The sequence below is a fragment of the Triticum urartu genome, chromosome 1A, assembly GCF_056163025.1.
Source record: "Triticum urartu cultivar PI428250 chromosome 1A, HENAU_Tu73, whole genome shotgun sequence".
NCBI classification, from domain to species: domain Eukaryota; kingdom Viridiplantae; phylum Streptophyta; class Magnoliopsida; order Poales; family Poaceae; genus Triticum; species Triticum urartu.
In genome coordinates this window covers 581955334-581971251 of record NC_141873.1, presented here as the reverse complement: position 1 = coordinate 581971251, position 15918 = coordinate 581955334, and the positions used below count along the sequence as shown (strand labels likewise).

The 15918-nt window shown below is 45.2% G+C and overlaps 2 protein-coding genes across 2 annotated transcripts; one reads left to right on the top strand and one right to left on the bottom strand.

Moving 5' to 3' along the window:
- On the bottom strand, nt 1-926 carry LOC147993064 (uncharacterized). The gene is made up of 3 exons (XM_087542210.1): nt 778-926; nt 459-652; nt 1-133 (listed from the first exon to the last, which is right to left on the bottom strand). Exons 1-3 carry the CDS (start codon nt 907-909, stop codon nt 1-3), a joined length of 459 nt encoding a protein of 152 aa, XP_087398336.1. The 5' UTR covers nt 910-926.
- A 9191-nt stretch (nt 927-10117) lies between these two features.
- Nucleotides 10118-14579, top strand: LOC147993063 (uncharacterized). Its single transcript, XM_087539209.1, has 2 exons — nt 10118-10187; nt 13486-14579. The coding sequence occupies exons 1-2, from the start codon at nt 10118-10120 to the stop codon at nt 14577-14579; spliced, it is 1164 nt and encodes a 387-aa protein (XP_087395335.1).
- Nucleotides 14580-15918: the final 1339 nt, after the last annotated feature.

The following is a 15918-nucleotide window of genomic DNA, read 5'->3' as shown; positions in this document are numbered from 1 at the left end:
TCACTCCTCTTTATCTACATCATTTTCTTCTTCTTCCGCAAGCAGATCATGGAAGCACATGCAATGTAGGAAACCCAGACCCACCAACCATGCGCACCCATTGGACAATATCACTTTGGCTCGAAACCACCGCCTGCAAGCATGCATATGAAAGAAAAGACTACTGATTAACTAACAAGAGCGCAGAGAAAATAGGTGTGTATGTATGTATGTACTATCTTTCTCTTGGTTTATTGGTCTTCATTGTATTTCGTGCCAAATTTTGACCATAAATTTAACTAACAAAATATTTATGCATATCATATTATTGAAAATTAAATTTAAATACAAATCCAACGATATATTTTTTGTTGACATGCATTAACATTCTATTATTTAAATCTTTGATCAAAATTTGGCATAAATTATGAAGGGACCAATAAACCAGGACAGAGGTAGTATGTACCATACTTACGTACCAGTTGGAGTCGTTTGGTCTAGGATCGATGTGCTTGGTGACGATCCCGAGCAGATCCGAGTATCTGGTGTGGAAGATCAAGCCGGTGGCCTTGTGGTGTTTGCCTAGTATTCTCTTGTCTAGCTCGAGCAGCACGGGGTACAGCTCCTCTGACAGCTCCTGCTGCCTGTCGTGCAGTTGCACCAACGAGAGCCTCTGGTGACGAACGGACGCAACGCAGCACGAGTGAGTACTTGTATATACGAGGCTTTAATTAATGAGAAAAAGTACGTCTTTGTCTATTTTAGTTTCGTGAGATGATGGAGCATGTAGGTACGTACCTCGGCAGCAGCGGAGGGGGTCGACGGTGAACCGGCGCCGTGCAAGAGCCGTGGCAGCAGCCGGAGCCGTTGCTCCGCCGGAGATCGCTGGAGCATCCTCGCCGCCGCCTGTAGTCGAAGCGCCGCCGCCATGATCGATCGATGACGATACGTACCCCTTCCTCGCTCCTCGGCTTGTATCGATGGGAGATTACCCTTTTTGTTTCGAGAACTCTAACGCGTTACGGGCCCAAGTTTAGCACAACGTGGAACCGGAGTCAGACGGCCCATGTCATCGCGTGCAGAGAATTAAAAGGCTATATCTCGCTCACAGCGAGTTTTTCTTCAGTCTTACTGAAGCGTCTACAGCAATCGGTCGGGCTGGCCCATTCGCGCACGGTTAAATGAAATAAGTGAATGAAAAGGGGAGCGCGTAAGGGGTGGAACCCTGGTCTCCTAAGACGCCCAGAGCTGCATCCGGTTGGAGCTTACCTACTTGATGCGAAATGAGCCAGTTTTTCCATTGGGTTTCCCGGGTGTTTTCACTAGTTTTTCGACAGGTTTTTCTCTGAGTTTTTTCTATTTCCACAGGTTCTTTTCTTTCCTATTTTCGTTGTTTTTTAAAAGTTTTCTTTATTTCTTTCTTGGTTTTCACTCATTTTTTCTTAACTTTTCTTTTCTATCCTTTTTCTTCATATTTCTTCGGTTTTGTTTCTTTCATTCTCGTTTATCATCGGTTTTCCCTTCTCTCTCGGGTTTCTTTTTTATATAGACATTTTTGGTATATATCTAATACCTTTTTCTGAACATGTTTAACATTTTTCCAATGCTTTATTAACATTTTCAAATACCATATTTATATTTTTAGAATATGTGGTAAATACTTTTTCTATACATGTCTAACATTTTTCAACTTCTTGTATAATTTTTTAAATACAAGTTTAACATTTTTAATACATGGCCAACATTTTTTATATACATATTCAAATTTTTTTCAAATGCAAGTTCAACATATTTTAATACATGGTCAACATTTTTCATGTACACATTTAACTTCTTTTTAAATACAATTTAAATTTTTTAATACGTGGTCATTAATTTCTTTATACACATTTAATTTTTTTTGAAATACAAGTTCAATTTGTTTTAAATATATGCTCTACATTTTTTGTATACATATTTAACATTTTTCAAATATAAGTTTAACTTTTTTTAATATATGGTTGCCTTTTTGTCAACACGCATTTATTATTTTGCAAATACATGATCAACTTTTTCACATATATTGTAGATTTTTTGTATAAATTTTTCATATAAATGGTTAGAATATTTGTAAGTGTAGACAAAGGTAAAGAATATATTTGTAATATACTCCGGTATGGTTAGAATAATTGTAAGTGTAGAAAAAAGTAAAAAAGGATGAAAATGAAATAAAAAGTGAAAAGAAGAAGAAGAATGAGGTAGTGGCCTCCCACACACTGGGCCGACACATATGCTCGCGCCACTGCAAGTCGCTTCAGTTAGTCGCAAGCTTCTCTCATGTGACGGAGATATAGCCCCGACCCTTCCTAAGAAGTCAAAGGGACGTAACTTCTATTCTTCGCCGCAAATTTTGAGGTCCTCGAGCCTCCACGCAAACAGTCCACCAATTCCTCTAGCATGTGTCGTGGTTCCTGAGAGCTCCTTTAGGGTACCTTATGTGCCCGCTCACCTTCTAGCGCCTGTATGACGGTCGCCGTGGGCGGCCCAGCAGCATGTGAACAAAATATCATCAACTTGAAAAAAGTTCATCAAATTTGAAAAGAAAATCATCATATTTCAAAGAAATTTAATCAATTCTGAAAATGTTCACAAATTTGAAAAAAAGTTCATTGATTTGAAAACAAAATCACAAATCTGGAAATATTTCATGTTTTTTTAAATATGCAAACAATTTATCCATTTTTTTAAAAAATCACGAGTTTGATTTTTTTAATGAATTTTGGTAAAAAGTTCACAATTTGAAGAAAAAATTCACACATTTAGCAAAGAGAAAAGAAAGAAAAATAAAAAAATAAAAATAAGAAACCGAACAAAACCGTTACAAGAAAAAACAGAACGAAACCGTTTAAAAAAGAGAAAAAAAGAAAAAAAAGGTGTAAGTATGAAGAGCATGTTGTCTGGGATCAACCCAAGTCTCTCCACGCGGCCGCGCCTATATATTGAAGACGCCGGCCAATCCTACCCGCCAGGAAGATCAAATCGTATGAAGAGCATGTTGTCTGGGATCTACGCCACTCGCCAGAGTTGGATCCGTCCACTGGGGTGCAACGGAGCAATCGAAGCTTCGAGGCAAGGCATAGACGAGCATGTCTGTGACGATATGGTGGGCCATCAGCCCGAAGCATGGGGCGTGCTGCGATGATTCGTGCGGCAGGTGTCGCAGGAATGATGTAGCGGTGGCGTTGCGACCACGGAACTACGCCGAACGGTGGGCAGACGGTTGGTCGGTCGCCGCCACACGCTACTCACGGGGTTCAAGTGGGACGTGGTGTGTAGCCGGTGTTGCATTGCAGCACGGTCTCTGATTTTTTTTTCTCTTGGACATCTCTAGATCCCCTTTCTCTATTGCCCTGTTCTTGTTGCTTCCTCGTCCCCCCGCCCATCTCAGACTGATTTGATTCTCCCCTTCTCCTTTCTTACTCGATTTCTCGCTCTCGCATCTGCGTCCGGCAGCCGTCCCGTCTCCGTTTCTCCCGCTTCAGTCACCAAAGCCTTGCGCCGCCGCTGACCTTGGCCCGCTCGTTAGCGCAGAGTGATCTGGTTGTTTCCGGTGCGCTTTTCCCAGTTCTTGCTGCTGTGCCTTCACACCTCGCGCCGCCGGTTCCTTTGCAAATCGACCTTAGCAAATCAGAGCATCTGCTGGATTTGGTCCGAGGGGCGCTCTCCGCTTCTTGGGGAGCGGCGCACAGCCCTATCGTGCCTCGGGCGCCATGAGGGCCATCGCTTGGAATTGCCGAGGTATGGGCCGAGGCCTTGGCAATGAAAGAATGCTCTACCTAGCTAACTTGATGCGATCCACGAAGGCGCATGTAACCTTTGTTTCGGAAATCAAATCATCCAAAGTTCGTTCTGTTGATCTTGTTAATAGGTTTGATGTTATCGATGGTTTTGTTGTTCCTTCTAGAGGTGCTTCGGGAGGTCTTTGGCTTATGTGGACTGATGATCTTAAAGTCTCTGTTCATAGTTCTGCTTTCCATTATATTTTAGCTAAAGTAGTTCATCTAGCTTCGGGGGTCAACTTTTGTTTAATTTGTATATACGGCGACCCATATCATAGGCAGACTACTGGCATTTGGGATCAAGTTTCTTCTTTTGTGTATGATAATCTGGGCATGCCGATATTGTGTATGGGAGACCTGAATGACATCCTGTATGATATTGATGGTTGCAATGGCAATGTGAATTACTATCGTATGCATGCTTTTCGTTCTCTTGTGAAAAATTGTGGTTTGTTTGATATAGGTTATAGTAGGCCTGCTTATACTTGGCGTGGTAGACAGAACACTTCCAATCCTATTTATAAACGCCTTGACCGTTGTTTGGTTAATTCCGAATGGTGCATGCATTATCCTAATACCAAAGTTCTTAATCTTCCTATCATTTTGAGTGATCATGCTCCCATTTTACTGTCTACCGAAGGTAATTTTGTCAAACCTAAGCAGACCTTCAAATTTGAAAATTGGTGGCTGTTAGAAAAGGATTTTTCTGCTTTTGCAAAATCAGCTTGGACTAATTGCCCAGCTCAATCTTTTGCAGCCAAAACTTCCTCTTTAGCAGGGTCACTTAAAAAGTGGTGTAAAAGGAAGAAGCCCCTCCAACAGGACCTTCATGACCTTGAATTGAGTATTAACCAAATACAACAACTTCCCTTGCAGCAGCAAGATCATGCTTTAGAAAGTACTCTCACTATCAGGTATGAGCAAACTCTCTATAAGCTTAATCAGTTTTACAAACAAAGAAGCAAGAAAGGTTGGGCTAAGGATGGAGACCGCAATACTAATTTTTTTCAACAAGCTGTGATCAAGCGTAGAAAGAGGAATACTATTTGTTCTGTTAAGGATGAAAAGGACATGATGCAATTTAAGCCCACTGCTATCACTAACACTTTTGTTAGCTATTTCCGATATATATTTTCTTCTCCCAACAATAATTCTAAGAGACCTTACCCTCATTCTCATTGGCCTAATGATTCCCTAGATCCTACTTATGCTCTTCCAGAAAAACAGGAGGTATTGCAGATTCTCAAGGAGATGAAATTAAATGCTTCTCCAGGGCCGGATGGGTTCAATGTGGAGTTTTATTTGGCAGCTTGGGACTGGATAGGTGATGAAGTTACGCAACTTGTCATTAATTTTTATAATACTGGTATTTTGCCTCCTCATATTAATGACACAAATATTGCACTTATTCCAAAAAAACTTGAGCCTCATGTTCCCATGGATTACCGGCCTATTAGTCTTTGTAATGTTGTGTATAAGATCATTGCGAAGTCTCTTGCTAATAGGATTAAATTGCATTTGCCTGATTATATTGATCCTGCTCAGCAAGCTTTTATTGAGGGTAGACGCATTAGTGATAATATCATCATTGCCCAAGAAATCACGCACTCTTTCTTTCTTAAATCTTGGAATCATAATGCCTTTATGCTTAAAATTGATTTGGCCAAAGCTTTCGATCGTTTGGAATGGAATTTTATAGTGGCTGCTCTTACACGTAAAGGGTTGCATGGTCATTTCATTAACTTGGTGCATGCTTGTATTTCTTCTCCCATGTTCTCGGTCTTGATTAATGGTCAGCCCTCGCGTAAATTTAGAAGCTTCAGAGGTATCCGTCAGGGCTGTCCCATGTCACCTTATTTGTTTGTCATCGCTATCAATGAATTGTCTCTTGCTCTTAATGAGGCTCTGGCTGCTCACCATTTGCAGGGAATTTCTCTTGGACCAAACTGCCCTCCTATTCACTCTTTGTTGTTTGCAGATGATTTGTTGGTTTGTGGACAGGCAAGTCTTCAAGAGGCTCATTCTATGGCTCAAATCATTAACCATTTTTGTGCCATCTCAGGACAAACTCCAAACTGGGCCAAATCAGCCATTCTTTTCAGCTCTCACGTTCCTAAAACTATAATTCATGCTATTAAGCAGATTTTCCCGGTTTCTAACTTGGATAGCAGTTTTGTTCATCTTGGTCATCCTCTTGTGCTTCCAGCTAAGAATAGAGCTTCGGCTTACAACTTTGTCATTGAAAAATTTCTGAATAAGCTACCTACTTATAAAGCTAACATGCTTTCCCATGCTGCCAGATTAGAATTGATTCGTTCGGTTTTCTCGGCTATACCTGTTTATTATATGGCTAACATCTTGTTTACCAAGAAGTTCATAGCTAAACTTACTGCAATCATTAGGAATTTCTGGTGGACAGGTGTTCGAGAAAGTGATTCCAAAAAGAGCCTTTGCCTCCGAGCTTGGAAGGATATTTGTAACTCTAAGGAAGAGGGAGGATTAGGAATAAGGAACTTGAAGGCTATCAATGAAGGTCTCCTTCTCACAGCTGCTTGGAGATTAGCTAAGTCTCCTTCTTCTCACTTGCATCTTGTTCTTAAGGCTAAATACTTTCATAATGCCTCCATATGGACAGCCTCTGCTAATTCTGCTAAGTTGGCCTTTTGGGCTTCTATTCTTAAAATTCTACCGAAACTCAAAGCCCATTCTTTTTATCAATTATCTCAAGGCAATATCTCAATTTGGAGCACTCCTTGGTGCTCTCTTTGGAGATCAGTTCATGATTGTCTTATTCATCAACGACATGGTTTTCAATATCCATCTTTAGTTAAAGATCTTTGGCTTCCGGACCAAAAAACCTGGAATCATGACTTGGTTTGCTCTCTTTTTCAAGAACCTTTGGCCTCTCTTATTGTGCAAATAGATATTATTGATGATGATAGTCCGGATACGCTTTGTTGGGATCTCACTCATAATGGTATTTGTTCTTCAAAATCTGCCTATAAACTTTGTTTGCAAGAAATTCAGGCCATTCCCCGAAATGCACCTTCTGCTGTTCCTTTGGATCTCTCAAATCTTCTTAAACTCATTTGGAAACAAAAGGATATGCTCCCAAAAGTTAAAACTTTTGCGTGGAGACTGCTTAGGAGGGCTCTTCCTACAGGGTTGAGGGCTGGTAGATTTTCCATTCATATTTCAAAAAGTTGTTGCCGATGTGGTCAACAAGAGGATGAGGTCCATCTGTTTTTCATGTGCTCTTTTTCTCGTGCAGCTTGGTTTTCCTCTCCTTGGTTTGTTCGTTCGGATGCTTTAGTCCAGGGGCATTCCACCTTGCATTCTGTTATTGATGTTCTTCGCATGAGGCATCCATATGGTTCTCTTTCTAACATTTTTACGCTTCTTTGGTGTCTCTGGAAATCAAGGAATGATTTTCTATTTCATAGGGCGAAATCTCTTCCTCATCAAGTTCACATTGCTGCTCTTGCATTAACCTCTAATGTGTATGACAATGCCCTTCTCTTGAATCAGGCTCCAACTCCAACTCAGTTGTCTTCTAATCAAATTCCTTTGCCTGGCAGAACCCTTAGGTCTGATTTGTTGGCTGATGGGGCTAAAATCTATTCGGATGCAGCTTTTAGGACTAAGAAAATTCCAGGTTTGTTGCAAGGACAGGTTGGCACAGGTGTGGGAATCTTTATTTCCTTACCCTCTAACGGAGGAGAGATCAATGTGCAAGTGCAAGCTTCAGCTCCTCCAACTTCTACTCCTCTGCAAGCGGAGGCTCTTGCACTAAATTTTGCTGCTTATCTTGCATCTCAACTCAACATTGCTCAGCCTACTTTTCTGACGGACTGCTTGGTTTTAGCAGGGGCTGCTGCTCTAGGTAATGTCTCCACTTCTGAAACTCCATGGAGTATCAGGAAATCTTTGGCTAGTTTTTTTAAGACTACTTATCAACTTCAGCCAAAGGTGTTTCACATTTCTAGGGAGATCAATGGTATTGCTCATAATCTTGCTCAACAAGTTTTCCGTGCTATTGGCGACACTCGCCTTTCTTGTTTTGCTGCAAGACACAATTATGGTCTTTGCCCAATACTGCCTCTTCTTGAAAATTTTCAGATTCAGGGCTTTAGAATTCATACAGTTCACTGTTATTAATTTTCTCCCTGTAGGTTTTGGTGTGGCTGGTTTTTATCTCAGTTATAGATGGTAGCCTGGGCTTGTTCTTTGTTTCTTCTTGAGCTCTGTCTTCTCTCTATACTTTCTGTTGTGCTTGGTTTTTATTCGTTTGCAGATCTCTAGAGTTTGATGCTATATCGCGAAGCTGGAGTACATCAGTTTCTTATTTTGCAGGGTTTTCATCTTGGTTTCAGATGTATTTTGCTGTTTCTACAGAACCTTGACATGCTTGCTTCAAGAAAGATGGCAGTGAAGCAAAAGACAACAGCAATTCATAGTTTCAGATTCAGAGTGTTCCTGTGCTAGTTCTGACCATGTTGATCATGGTGTAGTGGTCATTCCCACTTTGCCTCATATAGGGTCTTTCTTCAGCTCTCTTTTCTAGATACTGCTGCTACTCCTCTCTACATCTTCAGCAGATCTATGTAATTCTCTCTGTACTTTCTCTACAAGCTGAATGAATTTGGCACTTCGGTGCCTTTGCTTGTTCAAAAAAAAGCACGGTCTCCGTTGCAATGTTCTATCGCAAGCGAGTGGCCGCACGTTGCTTTGGTGCACATGGATCCTACGGCTGGGATGCACCTGATCGGAAGACTCTGGAGGCGGCTTATAACCTTGTAACAAATCAACCGGCTGATTTTGTAGGGAACTTGCTCGGTTTTGTCAGAGAAGCTGACATGATTGAACCGTCTGTTTTATACCGAGCTAATGTATACATGTATATTTTTCCTGTGTGTACCGTCCCGTCTAGATCCATCACGGTGTGGCCTTGACCGGCCAGCAGCGCGTGGATGGACCTGTGAGGGGTAGATGTAGGCTCTCTGCCAGCATGCCGGCGGCAGCGTACATCTTCTTGGCAAGGCTCTGCATAGATCTAGTCAGCTTTAAGATGGGGGTGACGCGATTTCCGGTGATTGTGGTCATGGCGGACGGTGGCGGCGTTTTTGACGTCGTTCCCTTCTCTCGATGCATCGTCGTTTCAGCTTGCGTCACCACGCTTGGGATGGCCAGTGGAAACCCTAGATCTTGGTCTACCGGATTGGACGATGACACGCCTTCGGTGTCGTTCTCCCTTCTGGGGGCATCTTTTTGGAGCAGGAAGTAGCTGGAGGGAACAACAGGAGGAGTGGTATTACATCTACTGATATGAAGACGGTTGGTCTTGCCGGCGTGGAGCACAGGAGTCTCGGTGTTGGACGCGTTTTTTTTTTTGAAAATGGACGCGCGTAGGCTAGTGGCATCGTCTGGTGTCGTGGTGACGTCGACAGCAGATGGGCCTAGCAAGGTCTATGCATTGGTTTCTCCTGAAGATGTGATAGCGAAAGAGGGCGGTGGCGGATCTTACAGCGTGTGCATCCAATGCGCGTCGTGGGTCGTCTAGACCAGTTGGTGCTCTCAGCTTGCCATGCGGACGGCTTCTTGACGCCAATTAGATGATGTCCGATGATGTGGCCAGGATACATCTTTGTACTTATAGGTGTAGCGATTTTATTCGCATCGTAGGTGGCTTTAAATTGACCTTTGTATTTATTTCCTCAGATGAATCATGGACATGACCCAACTATAAGGGAGGGAACTTCATCAGGACCACGTTTGGTTTCGTCAGAGAAGCTCTTGTCAACATGATCGGACCACCCGTTTTACAGGCTAGCGTATACATCGACGTGTGTTTCTCCTGTGCGTACTGGAGCTTCTTCTTTTTTTATTATGAGAAAAAGGAGTGTACAAAAACCGAAGAGCAAAGCAGCAGAGAAAGAAAGCAGCATGATTTATCGCAAAAAAAACACGAGCATGATTGCCGTTGACCATCTCTCTTTTTCTTCTTATTTTAGACAGGAATGTGGATTTTTCTCTAGTATATAAAAAAAAGAGTTCGGCCTGGTCGGCAGTGGGTTGGGCCTGTATCATCAAATCAAGTCCAGTGAGTCCAGTACGCACATGGCTCGTCGTCTTGTCAAATTCCCCAAATCACGCGCAACAGAACGCCGGCGAGCCGGCTGGAATCAATCTTCCTCCCCCTTCCTCCAAGCGCTAGGACGGCCGGAATTCTTTCACCTCCGGTCTACCGCCATCCTCTCGCCCTCCCGCCACCGTGGGGCTCGATCGAGCAGAGGAGGTCGGCGTGCGGCCGACCTCCGGAGATGACGAGGGAGACAGAGGTCACCGGCGACGCGTGGGCACCGTGCGGCGGGCCGGGAGGACACCACTCGGGTAAGACAACGTACTGCCACTGTCATATGTTTCAGGCTTTTAGCATGGTGTTGACATCAAATTTTGGCACGGTTAAGAACTTAATTAATATGACCTCAAATGGAGAAGTGATCTACATAAAAAAGTTTCGTACTGTCGATATGAACATCTTTGAAGTTTGGGCCATCGCCATCCGATCTCATCTCAAAGGACGAAGTTGTGTTTGAAATACTGAGATTTTTTATTCAAAACACTATTCGACTCATTACGCCCCCAAGACTGCCTCGTATGGAAAAATGATCTACATGGATTATCTTCGTCTCGTTGAAAGGATAGATTTTAATATAAAATTCGTTCCAATCCGAGTTTGTATGCAAAAATTAGAGCCATCGAAATGCAGCTCTGTCAAGAGGCAGAAAATGACGCGCCCCACAAGACGCCATGTCTGATGGGTAGCGCGAGTATAGCCTGTTTTGCGCGAGGTAGAGCGAATAATAGTCTTTTTTATACGAGCGATTTGACCTCAAGATGACCTCTGATCAAAAAATGTTCAACATGAAAGTTGTTTGTCTCGTCGAATCGGTCAAGATTGCTTTTGGACTCGTTTCCATCCGAGGTCGTTTATCACCACAAAAAAGACCCGCAAGGTGCAGCCAGTTTAAACCGAACAGTTTTGGAAAGTTTGGATAAAACCAATCCGAATTTGACTAGGGTTTTGGACGTGAATCCAAGCCTTTTCCTTGCACGGGAAGTCCAACCGCCTCTTATATACCTAAGGGGTGACGGCCGATTGAAAAACACACAATCGCAAAACCCATCTACTTTTTACCTTAGTTTTACGTCCCTTCCTGGTTCTTTCTCTCTCGTTCTTCATGTTGAAGGGCAGAAATCCTCGAGGCTCTAGGGGCGGGCGAACCGACCTAGGGCAGCCCATAGCCGTCGCGCGTCTAGACCGGGTCCTTCCCGGGCGCGTGGGGTTTCGGGTCCTGAAAAGCACCTGCCGGATTGCTTGCGTACCGCGCTTCCGGACGGGTCTCCTTCGACGTGAGCTGCGGTGCATCACCCTCGGCGTTGGAGGTACACGGTGACGTGTTCGTGTGCGAACACATGGTTAGCCGCCTATTAACACCGATTAGATCGAGTAGCAACAGTAACAACAGATTAGTTTGCTGACAGACAAACTAGCATCAAGTTTACGGTCAAAAAACAAACTAGCATCAAGTTGTATAAGGAAACAAGTATAGTTTGTATAGTTTTTTCAGAAAAGGAGGATGACCCCGGGCCTCTGCATCTGGGAGATGCATACAACCACTTTAATGATTATTTTCGAGGACCTTACAAAGTATTACAACAATGTGCCTGAATCCACCATCTTGGCAACATATGCCGCTACTCCTATCCAATATGATGAAGAGGTGCTAGCTGGACCACTACCCAAACCACTCAGCTAAGCCTAACATCAATAGCCGGTAGCCGAAACTCATTCGGAAGCCCCAGCCGAGCCACATACCGGGTCTGGGGCACAATCCGGTCAGACGCACTCGTGTGTCGTCGCCGCCATCTTCCACAGGTCTTCAGATCATATTGAGGCTTCTACCTTGTCTGGCCACTCTGCCATCGACGTCACCATGACGCCAGACAGCAACCTCCTCCTGCGCGAGTCCAGCACCGCGCATCGGGCACCGAGTCTCCACTGCACCACGCCGCCGAGATCCGCCGTCATCAATGTGCAGGATGAAGCACCGCTCCACCAAAAAAGCCGCCCACTGGTCCCTCGAACCCGTGTACGCCTCCAAGAATGACGCCCCCAAGGAGGAAACGACACCAACGCGCCGCCGTCATCTGATCTACTGATATAGGGTTTCCCCCGAAGGTAGCAGATAGAGGTCTGGAGCTTCTCCACGACGAGGCCTTCAAGAAGGTAATGACACAAAAAAGTGCCGCCAACGCCGGTCTTGGCATCAAGCCGAGAACTAGGTTTTCACCTAAACCCGGATCCGCTGAAGGAACCTCCATCCAACATCGTGTAGAGTACAAGTACAGTACCTATCACGCACTCTAGGACGGAATGAATACAAGCCACGAACATGCAAGTTCTACAATCATCTGTAGAGTGGTTGTTACAACGAACAGCGCACTTGGGCAGTTGCCGAAGCAGGTATGTTTGGGTCCTAGGCAAGGCCAGCCCCTAGCCTTGCTAGGCAAGGATAGCTATTTGGTAAGTTAAATAAAAACTAGCTTTTGAGGGCAACATAGCCAGCAACTGCCATGAAAATCTTGCCGATGGAAGCGAGCCAATTTGCCTCTCCCGCACGGGCAAGAACACAAATCATGGGTGGTTAACGCTTTAATTGCTACTCATCCAAACATCCAGGCTTGCTTTTGACGACTCTTGCCAGAGCCGGCTAGAAAATACTAGCCCAGCTAAGCTAGGTGAGCTAGCAAACCAAACGTTCCCAAAAAATTTGCAAACTAAGCACAAAATTATGCAGAGCAGAAAACTAGCAGCCTCAGAGTTCCATGCATGCTACACATCTTGCAATACTTTGGTCCTCCTTCAACTCTGAATTCAACTGTTGGATAATCAGCAACTACATTCACAGGAGGGCCAAAGGCCAATACATATACATGTGTATGGTAAAGTGCAAGAGACCCCTTATACAATGGGGATAAACCGAAAAGGGCAATACACATCTAACGCCCCCCTCAAACTCATGGTGGATCGACAACACTGAGTTTGGAGAGAAGAAAACTATGTTGCGCTCGAGTTCGTGCCTTCGTGAAGAAGTCCGCCAACTGTAACTCAGAGGGCACATAGTGAAGAGCGAGAGTCTGATCCTGCACAGCAGCACGCACAAAGTGGGCATCCACACCGATGTGCTTGGTGAGCTCATGCTTCACTGGGTCACGCGCAATACTGATAGCACCAGTACTATCTGACAATAAGGGAGTCAAGGTAGTAGCAGACACACCAAAATCCTCAAGTAGCCACCGTAACCAGATCACCTCAGCCGTCAGCATAGCCATGGCTCGCAACTCAGCCTCTGTACTCGAGCAAGAAACTGCAGTCTGTTTCTTTGTCTTCCAGGCAATAAGAGAGCCACCAAGAAAGACACAATAAGCAGACAACGAGCGTCGATCAGAGGGATCACTAGCCCAGGTAGCATCAGAGTAGGCCTGGAGCTCAAGAGAGCTAGAGCGGGGAAAGAAAAGACGCTGAGAGATCGTGCCACGAAGATATCGTAGAACACGGAGGAGATGACTATAGTGGACAGAGGTGGGGGCTAAAACGAACTGACTCAGAATGTGTACAGGATAGGAGATGTCAGGACGCGTAACAGCAAGATAGAAAAGACTGTCAACAAGGTGACGATAGCGAGTGGGATTAGGAAGAGGGTCACCATCAGAGGCACGAAGCTGAACGTTGAGCTCCATGGGAGTCACAACTGTGCGCTCATCACTGAGAGCAGCGCAAGTAAGAAAATCCTGAATATATTTTTCTTGGGAGATGTAGAAGCCATCAGAGGTGGAGGAGATCTCAATCCCAAGAAAATAGCGAAGTGGACCAAGATCAGTCATGAGAAACTGATCGCGAAGGCTAGCCTTAACAAAGGCAATGTAATTAGAGTCGTCACCAGTGATGATCATGTCATCAACATAGAGAAGGAGAAGAGTCCGACCATGAGGAGACGTGTGAACAAACAACGCGGGATCATGATCACTGGGCAAGAAACTAGCGGCAGTCACCACAGAGGCGAAGCACTCAAACCAGGCGCGAGGGGCCTGTTTGAGACCATAGAGGGAGCGGCGAAGTCTACAGACCATACCATCAGGAGCATAGTACCCCGGTGGTGGCTGCATATAAACCTCCTCACGCAACTCGCCATTGATAAAAGTGTTCTGAACATCAAGTTGAGAGATAGACCACTGACGAACAGAAGCCACAGCAAGAAGAGTGCGGACAGTGGTCATGTGGGCCACAGGAGAGAATGTCTCATCATAATCGCCCCCCTGCTCCTGCTGAAAACCATGGGCCACAAGACGAGCTTTGTAGCGCTCAAGAGAACAATCGGAGCGAGTCTTAATCTTGTAGACCCACTTGCAGGTGATGGGACGGACACCGGAAGGAAGGGGAACCAGATCCCATGTGCCAGAGCACTCAAGAGCAGCAAGCTCTTCGGCCATCGCAAGCTGCCATTCAGGCTGAGTCATGGCAGTTCGATAGGAAGTGGGCTCAGCAATAGCAGAGAGACCGTACCGATCAGGGGAGTAGCGATCAGGCGGGGGGCGAGGCCGAGCACGGAGGTTGTGAACCGGGGGAGGCGTGAGAGGAGGTGCACCAGAGGTGGAAGGCTCGTCAGAGGAGACATCCTCAGTACGAGATCGACGAGTATAGTGGAGAGGAAACGGTGAGAGAGGGCGACGGACTGGAGATGATGGTGGAGAGGTGGAGGAGGAGGATGGAGAAGACGGGGTCGATGGTGAATGAGAAGGAATAAGAGGTGCCGGAGGAAGAGGTGACACATGAGGCACATAGCAGGGTGTATCGGGAAGGAGAAGGAAAGAAAGGTCGTCCACAGAGAAACTCGAGGAAGAAGAAAGTGGGTAGTAAGAATGAGACTCGTCAAAAGTCACATCACGCGAGATGCGCAAGCGACGACCCACAGGATCCCAACATCGATAGCCCTTGTGCTCATCACTGTAGCCAAGGAAAACACACTCAACCGACTGAGCAGTCAGTTTGGTGCATTCACGGGGGTCAAGAAGAACATAGCACACGCATCCAAACATACGAAGAGCTGAGTAGTCAGGAGAGCGAACAGTGAGACACTCCATAGTAATACCACCCTGCAGAGCAGTCGATGGCTGAATGTTGATGAGATAGGTGGATGCGGAAACAGCCTCAGCCCAAAAATGGGGTGGAAGGGAAGCATCAATCATCAGCGCATGAGCCGTCTCAAGCAAATGACGATGCTTTCGTTCGGCAACACCATTCTGAGCATGAGCACCAGGACAAGAGAACTGGGCAAGAGTACCCTGTTCCGCAAGAAAACCACGCAACAGCTGAGAGATATAATCTCCAGCGGAGTCAGCCCGAAAAGTACGAATGGGCGTGGCAAACTGGGTGTGAACCATGGCAACAAAACATTTGTATATAGGGAGAACCTCGCTACGAGATTTCATGAAGTAGAGCCAAGTGTAGCAAGAGAAATCATCAATAAACAAAACATAGTAGTGATGATCACCTTTCGAATCAAAGGGAGCAGGACCCCAGACATCAGAATGAACTAAGTCAAAAGGACGCTGAGATACAGACTCACTAGTAGGATAAGGTAACTGAGTCTGTTTGCCAAGTCTGCAACCATTACAATGTAAGGAGACATCTCCAGATACAGACCCTAAGAGGCCCTGATGAACTAAAGAAGACAAGCGAGAGCCACAGATGTGACCAAGGCGATGATGCGACTGCTGGAAGGATGCAAACGAAGAGGCAGCAAGAGCATGAGAGCTGGCAGAAGTGGTGGCAGCGGAAGGAACACAAAGCCAGTCAACCTCCCAAAGGCCCTCTGACTCACGGTGCCGGGGCGAGCACCAACCAAAGCCTTGGTGCGACGATCCTGAATGGAGCAAGAGTCGGTATCAAGAATGACATGACAACCAGAATCAGTAAGTTGGGTAGCAGAAAAAAGATTCATGGTAAGGCGAGGAACATGTGAAACACTCGGAACAGAAAAAGATGGAGTGAAAAGAA

Coding starts and splice junctions, on each gene's coding strand:
- LOC147993064 (XM_087542210.1), bottom strand. CDS start 909: ATGGCGGCGGCGCTTCGACTACAGGCGGCGGCGAGGATGCTCCAGCGA. Junction 653..777: donor CCCCCTCCGCTGCTGCCGAG/GTACGTACCTAC, acceptor GTTCGTCACCAG/AGGCTCTCGTTGGTGCAACT. Junction 134..458: donor AGACCAAACGACTCCAACTG/GTACGTAAGTAT, acceptor GCATGCTTGCAG/GCGGTGGTTTCGAGCCAAAG.
- LOC147993063 (XM_087539209.1), top strand. CDS start 10,118: ATGACGAGGGAGACAGAGGTCACCGGCGACGCGTGGGCACCGTGCGGC. Junction 10,188..13,485: donor GCCGGGAGGACACCACTCGG/GTAAGACAACGT, acceptor TGTACAGGATAG/GAGATGTCAGGACGCGTAAC.